A 21,976-nucleotide genomic window follows, 5' to 3' on the forward strand; every position below is an offset into this window, starting at 1 on the left:
AAGCTGGAGGATTTTGAAAGGAAAATCAAAATGTCTGTTAAATTTGGGTTAGTACTTTTAAGACTTGCACTGACAAACATTTTTTTCTCAAAAATAAATCTAACATCTTGACGTTTTCCCGTCTTCTCGAGGATATAATGCTATCTTGCTATCTATAAGGCTATCTATATAATGCGTGTCTTCAAAGGATGTTGTTATGAAAGGCTTACCCAGTTTGTAAAACTTAGTCACACAATTACCGTAAGCTACAGATTTCATTTTTGGCCAATCAGCGCATTTGTTTACGTTTTAGCTCTAAGCCAATCAGATCGCGTGAATCGCGATTTTACAACAAATCCATAGCTGAACATAGGGGGTCACTTTCAAGCTTCTCTGCAAGCGGATTTTTAATATTTTATAATGAAATTGAAATATGTTATTCTTATAACGTTTTATAAATAAATTATTATATATTATATATTATAACGTTTTATAAATAAATTATTATAGTATTAAATTATACTTAAATCCTATTACTTACAACGGCCGACTTGCGTGTCTGACAAGGCAATGTAGGTAGCTATTATATAGCATAATATATCCTAAGGTAGGCAACTTCAATCACAATATTCACATGGACACATGCAAACAATCCGAAAATACTTCAATTTATCCCTAAAACTAAGCTAAAATAACAAAAAATTTAATAATTAGAGTAAGTTATGGAAGCGAGAAAAATGCGAAAATCCGATGCTAGACCCGCGCTGTTGACTTTTGAGAACGTTTGAAAATGACGAATTTGTTATCTCATTGGCTGTTTTTTGTTCTCGCTGTTGTGACAGCCAATCAGATTAAAAACTCGTCATTTTCAAACGTTATTAAAAAGTCAACAGCGCGGGTCCAGCATCGGCCAAATCGGCCCATTAAAAAAATGAGTAAAATATCAAAAACGTTTCGCATTTTTCTCGCTTCCATAACTTATTTTCATTATCAAAATATAGTCAGTGTATAGTAAAACTATCGTAAATTTCATTTCTTTTGTTATTTTAGCTTAGTTTTAGGGATAAATTGACGTATTTTCGGATTGTTTGCATGTGTCCATGTGAATATTGTGATTGAAGTTGCCTACCTTAGGATATATTATGCTATATAATAGCTACCTACATTGCCTTGTCAGACACGCAAGTCGGCCGTTAGGGGATTTAAGTATATTAGCATGTAAATAAATGACATATGTGTGAATTTAATCAAAGTGTACATTTTTAAATCAAATAAAACCATTCGCCATTGGGCTGCCCATGATTATTTAAGCTTTTGCACGGCAAAGCTTGAAGCTGGATAACTTCGTAATAACGCTAAAAAACAAAAATCGCCGCGAGGAATTCGTGGAAAAACCTTATAAGAATAACATATTTCAATCTCATTTTAAAATATTAAAAATCCGCTTGCAAGAGAAGCTTGAAAGTGAACCCCTATGTTCAGCTATGGATTTGTTGTAAAATCACGATTCACGCGATCTCATTGGCTTAGAGCTAAAACGTAAACAAATGCGCTGATTGGCCCAAAACAAAATTCCCCTTGTCTCGTAACATAGATATCGCCAAAAGTTGACGAATTTTTGAACTAACCCGGCTGAATACAAAACGTTCAGCAAAAGATACCTAAACAATATATACGTGCCCACCAACAGCTAAATTATAAAGAACATGAGTTACCTCATTTTAATTAGAATTAAGTTCTAATAAAGACGACAAGCAGAAAAAAAACCTCGAAAAAGCAACAAAATAAACACGGAAATGGTAATTCAACGTAGTTTTTTTTTTCTTAAAAAAAATCGTAACGTCATGACAACTATGCAATGGATCGTATTTTAAACATTAAATTATATTTCGAGACACTCGACTTCAATTTAACAATGCACTGTCTTTATTTTCCACTTCTTTTAAACTTAAATACAGTGAAAAGCTTCAAAAACAACAAAATTTAACTGTACGTCAAATCTGCTCCATCTTGCAACAACACCGCTTACCTGCGCCAATCTTACGTCTTTATATTTCACTCCTACAGATGGCGGACAAAAGAGATCTTACAACGATGGAAGTGACAAATAATCCAAAACCATCCAACCTCAAAGACAAAGACTAAGGGATGAGTTCCGATCTTTCAAATCAGGCTACAGTGGCCGATCGAGACTTCATCTCGTCGATTTCGACACCAACTTTGACGAATATTAACCCACAACTCAAACACATGGCTGAGAGCTTTAGTAGTGCCAAAACTGTTGGGATTCCTGCCCAAACCGAATCGATAAATCCCGCAGTATCTTTTGATCAAACGGGTACAACTCAGAAGTCATATCCCAGAGTATCTGATTATCAAACGGGTGATATTAATGCATCAAACCCTGTAGTGTCTGATGACCAAACAAGTTGGAAACGAAGCGCAACACAGGTAATTGAGGTGGAAGCGTATTCACCAGAAAATAAAGCCAGCACGAGGCGACGCGCTTAAAGAGAACAATATAAACGATATAAAAATAGACATAGACACAGAGACAGCTGATGGTGATATTCTATCACCCAATTCTCGTTGGGAAGCCAGTGAAGAACTGTTTGCTCTGCTTGAAACAGCACCAAGAAACCACTGAGTAAATTTGATCGAAAAAGTTTAGTAAAGACGTCTCCTCGACCTGATGTTAATGCAGTATACACCTTCTATGGATGATTACCTAAAATGCTTTGTCCAGGGCATCACTCCCCCAAACAAACCCCTAGAAGAAATGCCAAAATCTTTTAGACATGACAGAGATTTCTGTTCGAGAGTCATCAAAATCCCTCGGTCTCCTAACTTCCTCCATTCAGGCCATTTTTCCGGCCCCTCTTCAGTACAGGCATCTTCAACAATTGAAGAACGCCACAGTGGCTGCAAAGTATTCATACGAGGCTCTATTGATACTAGCAAATAAGAAGGAAGTCCTGTGGTGGAGAAACCACTTCAAAAGGTGGAATGGCAGAGCATTATTCCATCAACCAGTAGACCTAATAATGGAGACAGATGCATCTCGAAGAGGTTGGGGGCCATATTGGGAGGGGGTCAGTATACTGGGGGCCCATGGTGCTCGAAGGAAGAAAATTAATTGACTCGAGCTGCTTGCAGGGACATTTTGCAATAAAAACATTTACAAAGACCAAAACATGTGCACATGTGAAACTCCTGATAGACAAAGCAGCGGCAGTTGCATATATAAACAAGATAAGGGCCGGGGTACTCGTTCAAATGCTTTGGCTAACCTAGCAATTACCCTGTGGGAATGGTGCCTCGAGAATCAGTTGACAGTATCAGCTCAATACCTCCCAGGAATACTAAACGCACGAAAAGACAGAGAATCGAGAGTTTTAACCAATTCAAGCGATTGGAAACCAAACCTGTGCCTGTTTCAAGCAATTTTGAGGACATGGTGATCACTAGAAGTCGATCTTTTTGCATTTCGTCTGACATACCAACTCCCTCAGTTTGTCAGTTGGAAGCCAGATCCCCTAGCCATACAGGCAGATGCATTCACAATGAATTGGCAGAACATTCGGGGATATGCCTTCCCAACATTTGCTTTAATTTGCCGATGTTTGCACCAGATAATATCTCAGAAATTTGAAATCTAGTTCTAATAACTCAAGTGTGGCTAATTCAACCTTGGTATCCATTAGTTCTCCAATTGTGTACGGATTATCCTCTGATATTTCCAATGTCAACAAATCTCTTAATAAAGGACAACCAACCGCATCCACAAACAACCTCCAGTGTGCTGGTTGGAAGATGTCAGCTGGTTACAAGATGTCAGCTGGTTGGAAGAGGTCAGCTGGTTGGAAGATTTCAGTCTCCAAACACTGAACTGAAGTTTCAAAATAAACTAGAGAGATTTTGTTGGCACCATGGAGACGAAACACCATCAACGCTTATGCCTCAGCTTGGAATAAATGGGTTTGCTGGTGTGGTGAACGGAAAATCAATCCCATTTCAGTATCTTTTAACGACCCTGTGTCCCCGAATGATCACTGGCGATCGAACAAGAGGGATTTTCGGACAGGCCGTTCGAATCACCGACCAAACAATTGGCACAAACACCTGCAATTAGTCAGCCAGATAACCAGAATGTAATATCCGACACGACACATATGCTCATTCCTCCCGAAGAATATTTCCATCAGTCAAATAATAACTTGATTAACCCATCAACACGGCAGAATAAAGTCAGCAAGCAAATCCCTATAGTTTCTTTACGACGCCCTGGTATATTATCTTACACTCATTCAAAAAAGAGAAACTTAAATAATCTAATCCCAATTCCTATGTCCAAAACTCAGTCACCAAGTTTATCAGGAATCCAGAATTCGAGGTATAACTTAAAAAACAACAGGCTTAAAGTGGCTCATTTAAACATCCGCTCGCTTAGGAACAATGTACATCTCACCGAAATGAGAGAACTGACGCGAAATGAAAAATTTGATATCTTAACAATATCAGAAACGTGGCTAAATACAAGTGTATCGTCTGCTGAAGTAAAAATAGAAGGTTTCAATCTTTTAAGATTAGACCGCCTTCACAAACGAGGGTGAGGGGTGTGCACGTATGTTCGTAAAGAACTTAAAGCATCTGTCATAAAGTCTCTGTCTTCTATCTCTGAAGACAACTTCCATCAACAATGGATAAATGTTCAGTATAAAAAATCCAAATCGTTTTTAATCTGTGTAACTTACAGGCCACCTGACTGTCCCTTGAACTGTTTGGAAGACGCTCTTAAGCCAAACTATATGGAAGCTTTATTATTAAACAAACCAATCCTGATCCTAGGAGACCTAAATTGTGATGTATTGAAGAGTGGTTGCGCAGAGTATAAATCTCTTGAAAAATTTTTAAATGAAATGAACCTTACCCAAATCATCGAAACCGCAACGAGGATCACGAATTCAACTTGTTCATTGCTAGATGTCATCATAGTGTCGTCGAAGTCGTTAGTTAGCCGAAGTGGGGTATTAAACGCATCTATAAGCGACCATTTGCCAGTGTACGCGGAACTCAAACTTAAACCTCCTAGACAAGCCACAAGATATATCACTACGCGTAGCTACAAAAACTATGTACCTAATGACTTCTTCACCGATCTAGCTAGAAAGTCAGACTCCCTCTTATCCGTTTTGGAAGAGGAAGATGTAAATAACAAACTCGATCGCTTTAACTATGTTGTGCAATCAACACTAGATGTTCACGCACCGATTAAAACAACAGCGATTCGTAACCGACCTTTTATCACACAAAATCTTAGAAACCAAATGAAAGAGAGAGACCGATTACACCATCAATTCCTAATTACGCGTGACGCTAAGGACTGGGAAAATTACAAGATCTACCGAAATAATATTAAAAAAGCTCTCAGGAAGGCAGAAAATGAACATAATTCTAATGAAGTACAGCAACACAAAGATAACCCGAGGTCTATCTGGAAAATAATAAACCGTCTGGTACCATCAAAGAGCCAAGAGAGACAAATTTACACCAAAGATCACAAATCTATCGCAAACGAATTCAATCAATTTTTTTCATCAGTTGGTGAAAATGCTGCAAAGAAATCTATTCATCTAGCAGCTGCTAATAACATCGCTCTGCAGGAACCCTATGAAAAAGTTTATATACCGGAAAACGATCAATTTTCGTTTAGGGCGGTATCTTGTTATGAAGTTCGTCGAGTGGTGTTATCTTTACCTAACAATAAATCTCCCGGCCCAGATTTAATTAACCCAAAGATAATAAAAGACTGTCTTCCAGTCATTTTGGGTCCTCTTACGGATATTATTAACTGTTCTTTCCGAACTTCTACCTTTCCACTGGCATGGAAAAAGGCAGAGCTCATTCCTATACATAAAGAAGGTGATCATGAACTACCCTTTAATAACCGACCAGTGTCACTACTAGCAGTAGCGTCGAAAGTGTGTGAAAAATTAGCTCTTGAACAATTGAATTCCTATTTAATCAACTACAAGCGATTAACTCCCCACCAAAGTGGAAACAAAACACTCCATTCGACGGAAACATTAAATATTTTCACCACTGACTCAATCTTAGATGCCATGGACAAAAAGAAGCTTACAGCGCTAGTGTTGCTGGATCTCTCAAAGGCGTTCGATAGTATAAATCACCAGAGGCTACTCCAAAAATTATTCAATGTCGGAGCTTCTAATTCCACAATAAATTGGTTTAGAAGTTACCTAACTGACCGCTCTCAAGTCACTCGTATTGATTCTACAATATCGGAGCCACTATTATTAACTCATGGGGTACCTCAGGGGGCCATTTTATCGCCACTGCTCTTCTGTATATACTTAAACGATTTACCCGCTACATCCTACAATGGCAATCTGGAATCATATGTAGATGATACAAAGTTACTGTTATCGTTTCCTCTATCAGAAGTTGACAACGCTGTAAAAACTTGGAACAAGATCTACATATGATCGCGACTTGGTGCTGCGAAAACAGTCTTCTGGTCAACCCAGACAAAACTAAATTTATGATTCTTGGAACAAGACAGTTGATAAGAGCTCGATGTTAATATCTCGGTTCCTTTCATGGGAAAACTTTTAGAACCTGTTGATTGGGCGAAAGATCTAGGAATGTTGATGGACAAACACCTAAGTTATGACAAACATATCTCTAAAGTAGTATCATCTTGCCTCCACAAATTGTGCCAGATAAACCGAGTTAAAAACAACTTCGATAAGAGCACACTCACCATGATAATATCCTCGTTAGTGATCAATAAAATGTTATATTGCTCCACAGTGTGGTCAAATACAACAAATGCTAACATGAAGAAACTTCAATCGGTTCAAAATTTTGCAAGTAAAATAATCACAGGATCTAAGAAATATGATCATGTAACCCCATTACTTAAAGATGTGGAGTGGCTGACTGTCGACAAATTGCTCTATTTCCGTGATGCGGTTATGACTTATAAATGTATGAACACTTTAGCGCCAAAATACCTCTGTGATATGTTCGAGAAGAGAACTTCTATTCATAATAGGTCAACTAGGTCTTGCAACTTAGTACAAATACCCCGGTTCAAAACAAGTACAGGTCAACGGTCATTTGCGTATAGAGGAGCTGTGATTTGGAACAACCTAGATAGTAAACTGAAGGAATGTACATCACTTAAGACTTTTAAAACTCATTTGAAAGATCATTTACTGTCATTTTAGCCTGTTTCGACATTGTAAATACTATTAGCTTTTTAACATTCTATTAAACATAGTTTAGTTTTAATTGTAAATTATCCAGTATAATATAATTATTTCTTAAATATTGTAAATAGGTTCTGAAAAACCCTTCTGGGAGAAACTATTAAAATTATCTATCTATCTATCTATCTTTGAATACTGTATTAGAAATTCTTAAAGATCAATTCAAAGAAAGAAAGACATTTAGAACAATTAATGTTTATCGTTCCGCGTTGTCGACAGTTTTACCTGAGATTGACTCTAGCAGGGTTGGGGCTCAGCCATTAATATCGCAATTATTAAAAGGGATTTTAAAATTAAGACCTCCAGAACCAAAATACTCACATACTTGGAGGGTATCACAAGTTTGAGCTTATATTAAATCTTTGGAGAGTAATGAAGGGTTGAGTCTTAAGGTTTTAACTCTCAAGTTGGTCACGTAACAGGCTCTATAGCACCAGGGGTCGGTTGTACTGCATGGCGCTATCCACTGGATAGTGATATTTTTAACCGTTTTAAAAATGCTCGAAAAGCGATAAAATTTGATCTTTGGGACTAACAATTTTTAAAGAGGACTCTTGATTTATGAACACTAAAATTTAATCAAAGTTATAGCAATCAACGGGCGATTTTAAAGCGATTGAGAAAACCATTATCGGGTGGATGGAGCTATCCGGCTTACATACAACCGGCCCCAGATAAATCTTCAGATCTTGCTAAAAAAGACATAAGATTTCAGGTATATCACGCTGAAGGTGTGTCCTTTAAGCTCCCTGACTTATCTGAAACATCTAAACCAGGAGACTCTCCAAAGTCTAGCTTTGGTTCATCGTTTGATGAAGACTAAGGACTTATGCCCTGTTAATTGCCTAAAGTGCTATGAGGATAACACTAAAGATTTCAGATCTAATGACATCAAGCAGAACAACAAGTTGTTCTTATCATATGTTAGTCCTCATAACCCAGTCACATCATCAACGTTGGCTAGATGGATTAAGAATATGCTGCAGTTATCAGGCATAGCTAGATACGGAATTGTTTTCTGTACATTCAATTAACGTAGGGAAGCTTCAACTTCTGAAGCGTGTATATTTTAGATATGGCAGATTGTTAACAAAAAATACTTTCTTTAAATTCTATTACAGACATAATTTAACGTTTCACCTAGCAGGGCAGTTTTATCATCGTTTAAATCTTGATTATATTGCTTTGAATCCGCATTGCATGTTAAATTGAAGTCGAGAATCTTGAAATATAATTTTAGATCATGCAAGTCTGTTTACAGATGTAGTATAATTAATATTACACTGCATTTGTAAGGTAATATTTTTATTTCCAAATTAATACAACACAAACCAAAAGTGACCGCTACTTGAAGCGACCATCGAGTTATCTTTTGGGGTTTAGATTTCAGTGATTTTGATCTACATTAATTTTAAGGAAATCTTGCTAATTTGGATCAAAAAATAGGCCAAAACATTTGGACCTCAATGCCAAAATGGAAACGCAATACCAAAGCTCTGTTTTTAAATTTTCACAATTAACAATTACTAATGAGTACTGTTACCTGGCGTTGGTGTCGTAAACGGTGGTCTGTAAGTCGCTGTGAAGAAACAAATTATAATTATTTTTCTTCATCAATCTATTTTCTTTGATATTATATACTATTTAATTATAGTTGCCAATGGAAATTATGGAATTTTTATGAGTCTAGTGACAATCATGCACCTCTGACCAAAGAAATGTTTCAGGATCCAAAATTGTATGATAAGTGAAGCAATCATCATAATTTATAAAACTATAAACAATGTCATATCATGTTATGGGCAAATCCCCCTAAGCTCCATTTCTTGCATTTCATTCATTCATATACTGTAAATGAAATTTTACTGTAGAGAATATAAAGAAAAAAGTAGGTATTTCTGGAGAATATAAAGAAAAAAGTAGATATTTCTGGCTTCCAGAAATCGCCGTTGCCATGAACATTTTGTGCCGAAAGTGATTGATTTTATAAGTTCGTCTAGAGCGAAAAATATTGCAATTAATTACAGAGTAACACACATTTCAATTTAAAACCATACCATTGCACGTCGACGATGCCATTTTTTGTGTCAAATTCGAAAGTTGACTAAAGTTGCCCAGCAGGAAAACATGATCTTCTGCAGGAGCGGAAGCCATTGTTTCCAGTTCGGATACATGAACTTCTGAACCAACTCCAACAGAGAATATGATGACTCCAATGTTTTTGAGTTGCTGTGATGGCTGGTAAACATTTCCGACACTTTGGCTGGCAGTTAGTACTATCAAAATTTGCTTTGCACCTAAAGATCCCGCATTGTGTATGTGAGGAGATGGATATTTTTCAGCGTTTGAACTAATTAATATAATTAGAAGGTTTCAAGAAATGAGAGCACTTCTTGACTATATGATTTTAAACTTTCCTAATATATGCTAAAGAGTAGTAATTAATTACAGAACCTCAGCATTGGGGTGGGGCTCATATTGGGATTGGACACTTTGTAATTTCGCATATGGAGTGTTCAGATGTTGATTCACTTGATTGAGATGATTTTGGCGCCTGAGACTATTCTGTAGGTGCATCTCCAGCGTTGGAGCTGCAGGAACTTATCAATAAATTGCAATACAATCCTTTTAATTAAAAATTACATCCTTTTTCTACCTTTTCCCTGCAGGACACCCGGCTCGGGGTCCCTGCAGATTCTGTGCTTCCCTATAGCTTTCTTTTATGGTTATACTACGTAATTCACTTCTTTAAAAAAATTGGAACTAAATTGCTGTTCACTTGGGAAAAAGAATAGAAATTCGATATTCTGCATATTTATCTTATGCATGCAAAATCCATAAAAAAATAGACAATAATTATGTCTCAAACAACAATGAAACTGCTGCAATATTAATTTTGACGAACGTTGGCAACGGGTCTTTAAATTCTGACTCTAAAATCTAAAGGAATGATTATCGATCTTTAAGATTTAGTATTTCCAAAGCAAACAATTTAATTTAATAAAATTACCTGAAATTCGGGCACCATTTGCTGCATGAAACATATGATAGTACGCTACTTGCAATGCAAAAGCTGTGTAAGTGCTAAATCCGCCGGCGTACGAAACGCTGTCTATTGCTGAATGAAGATCTCTTCTGGTCTCAAACACTCGGGAAAATGGAATATCAAATGTTATCTGTGACGCATATGAAATCACTGAAACTCTCGTCCCATTTTGTGTCACATTAAAGCGATCCGTAAGATCTTTGACGAAAGATTTCATTTTCGTAAAATTACTTCCAGTGGTACGCCAAGAGCTGTCCAACAAAAATCCAAGATCAATCGTTTTGTTGCAGGTTTCTACTTCTCTACCTGAAACATGATAAGAACAGCAATGGGCAAAGTGAATAGTAATCCTCATGACGAAATGGAAATTTAAAATTTTACGTACAGGCAAAGTTGAATATTTTTGGTAAATCTCAAAAGTGCCCAATATAACTAACAATATATATTGCGTATTGTAATCGACAATGGAGTGCAACAAAGTAACTCAGTTTTTTTGATTACTTAACAGGGCCTCTCTTAAGCAATCCGTTCAAGTGAGGGAGCGATTATACCAAAAGAAGACTTGTCACTGGCGCAACGGAGTATGAATACTGATCGCGGCCGAAGGATGTACTTTTGAAAATTTTAATTTGAAGAAATCAGTCGCGTGATATTCAAATAATATGCAAAATAATATGTATTCGCACTCGACAGATGATATAAGTAAAACTACATTCAGCAAATTTAAAGGTTGGCAGAATACAAAAATGAAAAGTTACAGAACACAAGTAAGATTGCTTTAGTTCGCGACATGTTTTTGCTCGATGTTTTTTAAACAGAGAATTTTTACCAGCGGTGGCGGTGGGGGTGGGGAAATGCTTAACTGGGGGGGAACATGGCGCTAAAGCCCGCTATAGTCTACAGGGTGTATCAAAAAAAGTGTCCCAAATGTAAAATTTTCGTTTTTTAGGATATTTTGCAGAATTTGGCAAATTTTTGTGTTCCTAGGGATTAGTTAAGACTTATCTGGTATACCTAGGCCAAGTTTGGTTTTTCATTAACAAAATTATGTTACCGGGGGGGTGTTCCTTTGCACTGATATCTAGAGGGCTTGCGCGCAAAAATGTGAAGCTGAAATTGAGATATGATTTAGCTGTCTAAAAGTAGGAAAGCTTTTTAATAAACTGTCAAAGTTTCAGGAAAAATAATGCATACTGGGAGCAACGTGCGACCCCTAAAGTTGACAAATATTTCATTGCGCGCAGTGGATTAAATGCATCGTTGATTTTAGCGTGACCGATCTCATGCAAGGCTGTATGAATAAATTAAAGCGAGAAACTGAACACAAAGACAAAGGGATTTATTCGTGATGTTAATCCTCAGCATGTCCACCATTTCATTCTAAGCAAACTGCAGCTCGTCTGAGCATAGTAAACACTGAACAGCGAACCATTTGTCTGTCCATTCGCCTAGATTTGCCGGTGGTAGCGTAGGCGATTTGCAAGAAAGAATTTCGAACGAAATGGAGAATTTGAGGCAGGACAGACAAAATGGTTCGCCGTTCAGTGTTTACCATGCTCAGACGAGCCGCAGTTTGCTTAGAAAGAAATAGTGGAAATATTGAGGATTAACATCACGAATAAAAATCTTGTTAATAAATCGCTTCGTCTTTTTGTTCAGTTTCTCGCTTTAATTTATTCATTTGCCCAACCTGCATGAGATCGGTCACGCTAAAATCAACGATGCATTTAATCCACTGCGCGCAATGAAATATTTGTCAATTTAAGGGGTCGCGCGTTGCTCCCAGTATGCATTATTTTTCCTGAAACTTTGACAGTTTGTTAAAAAGCTTTCCTACTTTAAAACAGCTAAATCATATCTCAATTTCAGCTTCACATTTTCGCGCGCAAGCTCATTCAATATCAGTGGAAAGGAACAACCCCCCCGGTAACATAATTTTGTTAATAAAAAACCAAACTTGGCCTAGTTATACCAGATAAGTCTTAACTATCCCTAGGAACGCAAAAATTTGGCAAATTCTGCAAAATATCCTGAAGAACGAAAATTTTACATTTGGGACATTTTTTTGATACACCCTGTATATGTTAAAAAAGGCCCTGTATGACTAGATTTCATCCTAGCAAATTAGGTATGAAGCCATTTTACATGCTATTCCATCTCCGCTGAAGCCAAAGTTGCAAGAACAGTCGAACGTCCCATTGGTATTGCGACATGATGCTTGAGAATGACAGTTATCAATTTCAAGTTCACATTCATTGATATCTAAGATATTACAATATCATACATCAATTCACATATTTTGAACGTTGAAATCTATATTTTATTAACTAAACAGAGGAAATTACATTGTATGGGAATTTTCAGTTTTCCTCGTCAATTTCTTTGCACAATGTATACTATCAAATACATAAAATTAATATATACCTGTACAGGTCACGCCATTTCCCGTATAACCGCTTTTACAAATGCAGTAAAACGATTCATCGGTATTCACACATGATGCCCCAATACTGCAGTTGTGAGTTCCAAGGTAACATTCATTTACATCTAAAATGTAATATTTTACATAGACATTTTTAGAATACTTCAATTTTACTGTCAGGCAGTTACTCAGACTCATACGCCTGTATACAAAAAGCTCACTCACACTCAGACTCATTGAGTATAAGAGATACAAATTTCACTTTTACTGATCAATGAAAAAGTTTTTTTCTTAACTATGCATTGCCGGAAACATTCAAGGTCTAACACTGAGAATTAAGCGTTTATTCGACTGCATGGAAATACCTCTTTGGAAACCCTATGAGAAGATTAAGATCGCCTACAATGAGTTTAAGTGAGAGTGAGCTTTTAGAATACAGGCGATAGTGTCTGTGTGTATTGTTTTTATGATCCTAATTTTCTTACAAGAGAAAATAGAACGGACTTTTGTAATCTTTAATATCATCTTGCAGATATATTTTTGAAACTTATTTCTTACCTAATGGGGTTGAATAGTTCAGAACAAATCCCGGTGCTGAAACAAGAAAATCCGAGTGAAACACGATGAAGAGTTTGAGTCCAGATGATACCAGGCTTCTTGGTAATTGATTTCCACAGAATCTGCCCAGTTTCGTCGCAGTCGCTGATTCTCCATCATAAACGTCCAAATAGTCAAAATAGCAACTAGAATGACTTTCCAGCTAAAACGTGATGCAATTTGTGTAAATAATTTGTCAATATCCTCCATGCGAATAATTCATTTCAATCTGAGGTTAAAACTAGTTATATATCATCTTACTGTCATAGACATGAATTCCTAGAATATCAATTTTTAAATAAAATCGTACCAATATAATAATTGACAAAATTATTATCCAACTTGACTGTCTAGCTTATAGCGCGTGCCATAAATATCTATAGGTCGCTGAATAGAATGTACCATAATGATAAAACTGTTTGTAAAATATTTTATAAAAATGGGTTTCACGAAAGAACATGTGCAAAATAATCCCAAAAGGTTAATAAGTGAACAGTCTTAAACAGGTATAAAAATATACCATTTAACATATAACATACAAAATTAAGTTAGTCATTTACTAAAAAAATTAGGATTTAACCAGATTTCAAAATTTGAAGAAAACATCTGAAAAACTTCTTAACCGATGGAACCTGTAAGTTTAATTTGAAAACACCGAAAAAAGCGAGAATCAGTCATTTTTTCCCGAAGTCTTTTTTCACCCAAAGTAACTTAACTCGCAACGTGGCTGTGGCATCAAAATTATATTTTTCACGAAAAAAGCGTTTTTTACTCCAGTCGCTATCATTGAAGAAGACAATACAGTCGTCCTGAAGGTAGCTACTTTTTGCTCAAAGATTTATGGCATCGATAGTTTAAAGAAACCTACCAAGAAAAACGAAAACTGCAGTAAAATATTCCTTCCACTGGTGCTGGAAACAGTCCAATTGCAATCCATGTTGTTAGGGTATAAAAAAGGAAAACGAGGACTTGTGAGATTTCCTGGTGGATAAAGTTGACTTCTTCCACATGAATCTGGAAAGATTATTTATACGAGCGTATTTAGGATCTTGAAGCACATATAACCCTAGTGCTTAACTAGGTACTTATAACGAAAGAAAACAATGTAACCCTAAAACATTATATATATATATATATATATATATATATATATATATATATATATATATATATTTATATATAACCCTATATATATATAATCCTAAGAGAGTTTTCAATGGCTTCAGTCCAAATGCGATTGTTATTAATATTTTGTACCATACTCGTATTTGCTTTTTGTTGTCCATTTGTATATCAAAACATGCCAATACATAGTTAAAAGCCCGATCGATTCGAATGTGCACAATTTATTTTATAGACTGTGTGGATCACGTAAAATAGCGTGATGAAGTTAAATTACATTTTTTTTATACGTCCAGGCCGTATTATTGTAATAGTGATTTGGAGTCGCCCAGGTCGCATTTATATAAGGGGTGACTCCGACTGAAGCACATTCAAACACAAATTTGCCTATTGTAAAAACTGACCTGATAGCCAGCTCACTGACATAAAGAAATATGTACCAAAGAATTTTTGGCTTTTTAATTATCATTTTACAAATTTGATGCAAATTTTTTACAAATACTGATATGCATCACGTGATGATTTCGAATAATCAAAAGTGAGAATATATTACCTGTATTATTCGTTTACGTCGTGGTGCCTGTAAAAGAGGAAAACAAAAATTTTCGATTGCCATTATGTATAATTGATAACGCGTAATAAGGACTGAATTCTTTTCTCTTTTTTCCTGGCAATGCCATATTATTTTCATATCCTGATATGTTAACGAACGTTTGAACAGCCAACTTAAAATCTTCCAGCAAAAGACGCCTCGAAGGTTTTGCATGGGCAATGAACTACATTATCTACAGTTTTGATCTACACGTCACATGTGCCATTAACCTTTTAGAATTGCTTCTAGTGAATAAAATAAGAATGAAAATTTGGTTGATGGAATCGATTACGAGTTTTAATTCAAGCCTAGTTATCTTGGCGTAATTTTCGTGGAATATTCATCATCGGCAGTCAATATAAAAATGTTGCGGGATCCCACTTGCGACGTATTTTGCTTATCCGTTGTCTTTCAAGATGTGACGGACCGTTAGCCTTCATTTTTTTGCAAAACAACGAAATTGGTTGTATTTTGTTACAAGTAGATAACGCTCTTTTCGAAACCATGTGCAAAGAGCCAAATGTTTTAATGCGTTCGTTACCATAACAACAGAGGCGGTTGGTGCGAACTTCTGAATAAACCTGGCGGCTCGTCCAATTTTGGTTAGATTTTCAAACTGATATCACTCTTACTATTAATCTCGAATTGTACTTGTAGTATCCGGTTCCGGTCCTAGGGACCATACGTCATGTAAATAGATATATAGGTAGGCGGGAAATAAACAACTATGGCCGAACTCTAATATAGACAGTTCAATAGGCGACGAGAACGGGATTAAAACAATAGCAAACAGAACAATGAGGAAGCAAGAGTAAACGAGAACACAAGACGAATAGCTTCCACGTTTGGAAGTCTGCGCAGGTTTCCTGCATGCAAGGAAGCCTACACAACCTGCGGAAATAGCGGAAATAGCGGTTAAAACATGGCAACGACGTTGCTAACGAGCATCAAATCATGCGTACAGAAGGTCAATACAAAGGAACTAACAGACGCGGGTAAAAATTTAGACAGATGTTGGAAAGAATGGCTTGAAAACTTCGAACTATATTACTAAATTTTGAAGGGGTAAGGAAAATCGAAGAAAAAAAACGGCTCTGCTCACGGCGACCTCGCATTTAAGGCAAAAACTGTGAATTTGAAAAAAATGACATCAAGGCAAAGCTGTCTAGGCTGGCGATGCTAGATCAAGCAATTAAACTGTTAGTCACTCTACACACACCATCTGACAAACTACAGCGGGACATCGTTGCAAAGGACATGGATTTAAAGACAGTTATAGACAGCGCCCGCGCACTAGAGCTCACACAACGGAAGTCCGCTACATGAAAAACACAACAATGGACTCTGCAGAACCAGAGATCAACAGTTTGTAAGAGTAATAGTCTCAATCAAAAAGTGACACCACAACAACTAGACGAACCGACGTCAACAAGGAAGCAGCATCACGGAAAATCGACAATTGAAGTATGCAAAATATACTGTGGCTATAAAAAGCACCACGTAAAGGAAAGTGCAAAGCCCGGGGAACAACATGCAATCATTGCAAGAAGAAAGGGCACTTCGCAGTTGTTTGTCAATCCAGATCATTTAAAACAGTTTTTAGAGCAACACCACAGTCAAAGCAGTCACGAAGACAACCCCAAGGCCTCCTACAAGTTCAACAAGGAAACATGGAAGCTAGAAAATGTTTCAACGAACACGTCACCACCACAGCAATCAGAGTACAATACCAATATTACCATAATGGTACACGACCAGCGACTGAGAGTCCAAGTGGATGGACTCTGGAGCAGAATTGAACATTATGGGTCACATCACATCACCAGAAAACCACCATTGCGGAACACTTGTACAAAATTGAAACCATATGTCAGTGTGTATTGTTCTTAACTGACCCTGAATTTCTTTCAAGCAGAAAATGGAACCGACTTTAATAATCTTTAATATAATCTTACAGATATAGCTTTGAAACTCATTTCTTACCTAAAGGGGTTGAATATTTCAGAGCAAATCCCGGTGCTGGCACACTATTATCCGAGTGAAACACGATGAAGAGTTTGAGTCCAGATGATACCAGGCTTCTTGGTAATTGGTCTCCACAGAATCTGCCCAATTTCGTCGCAGTCGCTGAGTCTCCATCATAAACTTCCAAATAGTCAAAATAACAACTAGAATGACTTTCCAGCTAAAACGTGATGCAATTTGTGTAAATCATTTGTCAATATCGTCCATGCGAATAATTTATTTCAATTCAATCCGAGGTTAAAACTAGCTATGCATATCATCTTACTGCCATAGACATGAATTCCTTGTAAATCCATTTTTACATAAACTTTTACCGATATAATAATTGACAAAATTATCATTCAACTTGACTGGAAAGGTTGTGTAGCTAGCTAATAGCACCGCAGTTATAGAAAAAAAAGTCGAGCGCGTGCTATAAATATCTATATGGGTTGCTAAATAAAATGTGCCATAATGATAAAAAGCCAGCTTAAATTTCGACATTCTACAAAAAATCTACATTGCTAAAAGTTTAGAAAATGAGAAAGCTTCCCTTTCTTAAGGATACCAGAAACAACATTGTAAAAGTCTAAGACATCGAATGAGAACTTAAACAAGTATAAAATGTACAATTTAATATATAACATATAAAATTAAGTTAGTCATTTACGAACAAATTAGGATTTAACCAGGCTTCAAAATTTTGAAGAAAGCACCTGAAATACTTCTTAATCGATGGAGCCTTGAAAGTTTGCTTTGAAATACAGAAAAAAGCGAGAATTGTTATACTTAGAATCAGCCATTTTTTCCCGATAACTTTTTCACAAAAAGTAACTTTAGTTAACTTACAATGTGGCTGTGGCATGAAAGATTTTTATGTTTTTCACGAAAAAAGAGTTTTTCACTACGCTTGCTAACATTGAGAAGACAATACAGTCGTCCTGAAGGTAGCTATACTTTTCGCTCAAAGATTTATGGCATCGATTAAAAGAAACCTACCAAGAAAAACGAAAACTGCAGTAAAATATTTCTTCCATTGGTGCTGGAAATGGTCCAACTACAATCCATGTTGTTAGGGTATGGAAGGGGATAAAGAGGGCTTGTGAGATTTCCTGGAGGATAAAGTTGACTTCTTCCACAAAAATCTGGAAAGATTATTCATACGAGCATATTGAGGATCTTCAAGCACATAAGATATACGACATGGGCGAAAGAAAACAAAGAAATTAGTAATACGTAAGTTTTGTCGTCTTAATAATTTTTCTTATTGCGACAATGAAAGGGAGTTGGAAATCATCGCCGACGGTTTGATTGATTCCTATAACTAATCCTCTTCTATAACTTTTTGTTAAAAAACGATTGAGAAAATTAATATAGCCTTCAGCAATTAATTCACGCACCGCGAACTATACTCCTTCGTTTTTCGTAAAAAAAGGACAGTGAATCAATCGCGAATTCAATGCATTAATTTACGATATTTGCGTTTATTATCTTTGCTTTTTATAATATACTTGCGTGAAAAGTTTCTGCACGATCCACTTCTTTTTAGTTGAATGGATTACTACTACTATTTTGATCCCAGAAAATTATATATACGCAAGACATTTCCGAGACTATGTGGTCTGTGCCTAAATTCGTTACTTGCATGTGTTATTAATATTTTACACACCCGGCCCTGTATTTTTGTATCAGCGATTTGGAGTCGCCCACGTCGCATTTGTATAAAGGGTGACTCTGTCTGAAGCACACTCAAAAGCAAATTTGCCTATTGTAAAAACTGACCTGATAGCCAGCTCACTGAGATAAAAAAAATATGTACCAAAGAGTTTTTGGCTTTTTAATTATTACTTTACAAATTTTCTGAAGTATTTTCAGTATTCAAATTTTCTGTATTTACTGATATGCATCACGTCATGATTTCAAATGATCAAAAATGAGAATATATTACCTGTATTATTCGTTGACGTCGTGGTGCCTGTAAAAGAAGAAAACAAAATATCTGATTTCTATCATGTATAATTGAAATCGCGTAATAAGGACAGATTTCTTTATTCTTAGTTCCTCGCAATGCCATGTTATTTTCATGCCCTGATATGTTAACGAACGTTTGAATTAACACAGCCAACTTAAAATCTTTCATTAAAAGACGCCTTAAAGGTTATGCATGGGTAATGAACGACATTATCTACAGTTTTTATCACCTCACATGCGCGATTAACTTTTTGGAATTGCTTCTAGTGAATAAAATAAGAATGAAAATTTGGTTCATAGAATCTATTTCTAGTTATCTTGAAAGAAAGTCTAGTTATCTTGGTGTAATTTTCGTGGCAAATTCATCATCGGCAGTCGAGATAAAAATGTTGCGTGATCCCACTTGTGACGTATCATGCATATAAAGCATGCATAGCATGCAAGCAACATAGTCTTCCAAGATGTGGCGGACCGTTAGCCTTCACTTTTTGCAGCCGAAATTAGTCAAATTTTAATTATTTTATTAAAAATAGATAAAAATCTTTTCGAAGATATGTGCCAAGAAACAAAATGTTTTAATGAAATTGTTGCCATAGCAACAGAGGCGATCGGTGTGCATGAACTTTTCCGAGCAAACTCGCTCCGGTGGCTCGTCCAATTTTTGCAAAATTTTCAAACATGACTCGCTCTTACTATTAATCCAGAATTGTACTCGCCATCGCATGATTACCGTACACTACTTCAGTTTAATTATCGATGAGTTAAGCTAACCATTATAAAGGCCGCGGTTTATGATCAACTTACCTAAATTAAACGCTAGGCAAAAGAGCAATTGAGTGACCTTTGAAAGAGACATCTCTAAAAAAATAAAGGGGGAATAAATACTTCCACTAAAGCTGTAATTATTTCAATGTTATATTTAGATGTCCAAGACCAAAATATAGAATTCCTATTATCGATCAACATCATTAAGACTTCATTCGTGCTTGTGAAAACAGGGCAGATGAAGCTGATCTATCAATTTGGGTTCTGGACTAAAACGTGGTAATAAAAGAAACTGGTTATTTGTTTAAAGCCTCTGATTAGCTAATAGCCATGTGTAAAGCCCCCTTGTAAAATACATACATACATATTTATTAGTTCTCGAAAATGAGCTTTTCATAACTAAATTACAAATGTTTTTATAACTAATTTACAAATGATTTCTAAAAGGAATTAAAACTATAAATTATACATGCAATAGTTAACAGGAAAGATTACAATCTAGGCACTATTTAGGAATATATTAAGAAATATTTCTTAAGATAATGTTTAAAATGTTTAATCGAGGACAACTGTTTGGCAGCTGGGCTGAGCGAATTCCAAATCGCCAACGCTTTACGAAAAAACGCGCCAAGCTATTACGTCATAACGTGTAGTAATTAATAAATAGAAAACATTTTCCGTTTTTTTCCATACAGTTATAGAAACACGCGTGGGAGCTTGTGAGAACGAGAAATATTCAGTGAGAAAACGATCGAGCCCGTAGAGCAAGTTTTTCCACGTTATTTCGAGTTCTTCAAAACTCCCGCAAGCAATTCTATAACTGTATAGAAACACAGGAAATTTTTTTTTCTATTTCTTTTATAATATAACTCAATAAAAAGATTTTGTACAAATATTATAATTCGATTCAGTTACAAATTCTCATTACATTTTTACTTCGCTTGTCAAGTTTGCGGGGAAAAGTCCCGTGTTTCTATGGAGTTATAGAAACACGCTTCTCCACCAATCAGCACGCGCGTACTATAAATGTTATATTATAAATAGTTTTATAAAAAAACATGTATATAACGTGTGAACCAAGGCAACTGAATCAGTCAATTAACGCCGCGACAAGTCCCTTGTCCGGTTGTCGTTGTTTTAACGTTTAATCTGTCGCTCTGATTGTGGCTGCAATCGACCCCCCGAGGGCAGTTTGTGTTTTTTGTGCTCTTGAATCGTGTGTCTGGATTGGGCAGATAGTTGTGACCAAATCAATGGATTAACGTCAGGTGTTTTCAGACCAAATCAATGGATTAACGTCAGGTGTTTTCAGACTTTCGATATTTCGAGGCTGCGGGTACAGCCCAAAGTTTTTCGCCGAGGCTTTTCTTTGAGCAAGCTTTACACAATGCCAGGTAGGCCAACATTTACAAGGCTCACCCGTCAGCTCATTGATCTTCAAATCAAGAGCAATATCGGTGAGAACATCTGACGTTGATTGTGTTTCTGTGAGTTTCAATACAGGAGCATCTAAAGACTCGTTATCTCCGTGATCTTCACGAATCTCGCCTTCCTCGAGGGCACCATTGTTGAAAGCCGTCTCCTCGTCAAGAAGGCTTTCTTTCCATCTCGCCATCGACATCCGCATCTTGCGAATGCATACCATCTTTGAGTTGTTTTATCTCTCTCATAAGATTAATAAACATTCCTGCTGTTTGCTCTCGTTCTGCTTGACTAGTTGCATTTGAGGACGAACTCATGTCATGACTATTTTGCCCACCCAAGCTGGCATTGGGTCGAACTATATTCCAAACACTATTTCGATTGGATTTGTCGAAGCCCGGGTTTGGATCGGGCCATCCAATCGGGAATTTAATTCGCTGATTGAAAACAAACTTGAAACACGTACTACCTTGTTGTTATTATTTGTATAAAACAATTGCCGTGTTTGGATGGGCTGATCCAAACATTCGGAATGTTCCTCGAGTTAAGAAAACTGAGCTCCAAAATCCTGTTTAGCGTGCTTTTCTTAACTCTCGCAACATTCGTGTGTATGTGCGTGTTTAGATCAAGCCATCAAAACACGGAAACCATTAAATAATTGTTTAGTATCCCACGTATGACGTCACACCAAAAGAGAAGATATCAAGGTGGGCGTTAAATCATATTAAAACTAAATGCTGCTTTCCACCTTGGGGTTTTTT

At 36.4% G+C, this 21,976-nt stretch overlaps 1 protein-coding gene across 1 annotated transcript in view; it reads right to left on the reverse strand.

Annotated features, from left to right (window-relative positions):
• LOC114535596 overlaps positions 1-19,884 on the reverse strand; it is a 56,460-nt gene extending 36,576 nt beyond the window's left edge. Inside the window, exons 1-9 of the mRNA XM_028556874.1 lie at positions 19,833-19,884; positions 19,006-19,032; positions 14,208-14,353; positions 13,301-13,502; positions 12,745-12,867; positions 12,466-12,582; positions 10,285-10,626; positions 9,332-9,571; positions 8,818-8,853 (exon numbers count right to left, since the gene is read on the reverse strand). Coding sequence (XP_028412675.1) covers positions 8,818-8,853; positions 9,332-9,571; positions 10,285-10,626; positions 12,466-12,582; positions 12,745-12,867; positions 13,301-13,502; positions 14,208-14,353; positions 19,006-19,032; positions 19,833-19,884 — 1,285 coding nt within the window. The remainder of the gene's footprint in view (positions 1-8,817; positions 8,854-9,331; positions 9,572-10,284; positions 10,627-12,465; positions 12,583-12,744; positions 12,868-13,300; positions 13,503-14,207; positions 14,354-19,005; positions 19,033-19,832) is intronic.
• Positions 19,885-21,976: the final 2,092 nt, after the last annotated feature.

The sequence above is a fragment of the Dendronephthya gigantea genome, unplaced genomic scaffold (assembly GCF_004324835.1).
Source record: "Dendronephthya gigantea isolate DGI-Jeju-01 unplaced genomic scaffold, DenGig_1.0 000121F, whole genome shotgun sequence".
NCBI classification, from domain to species: Eukaryota; Metazoa; Cnidaria; class Anthozoa; order Malacalcyonacea; family Nephtheidae; genus Dendronephthya; species Dendronephthya gigantea.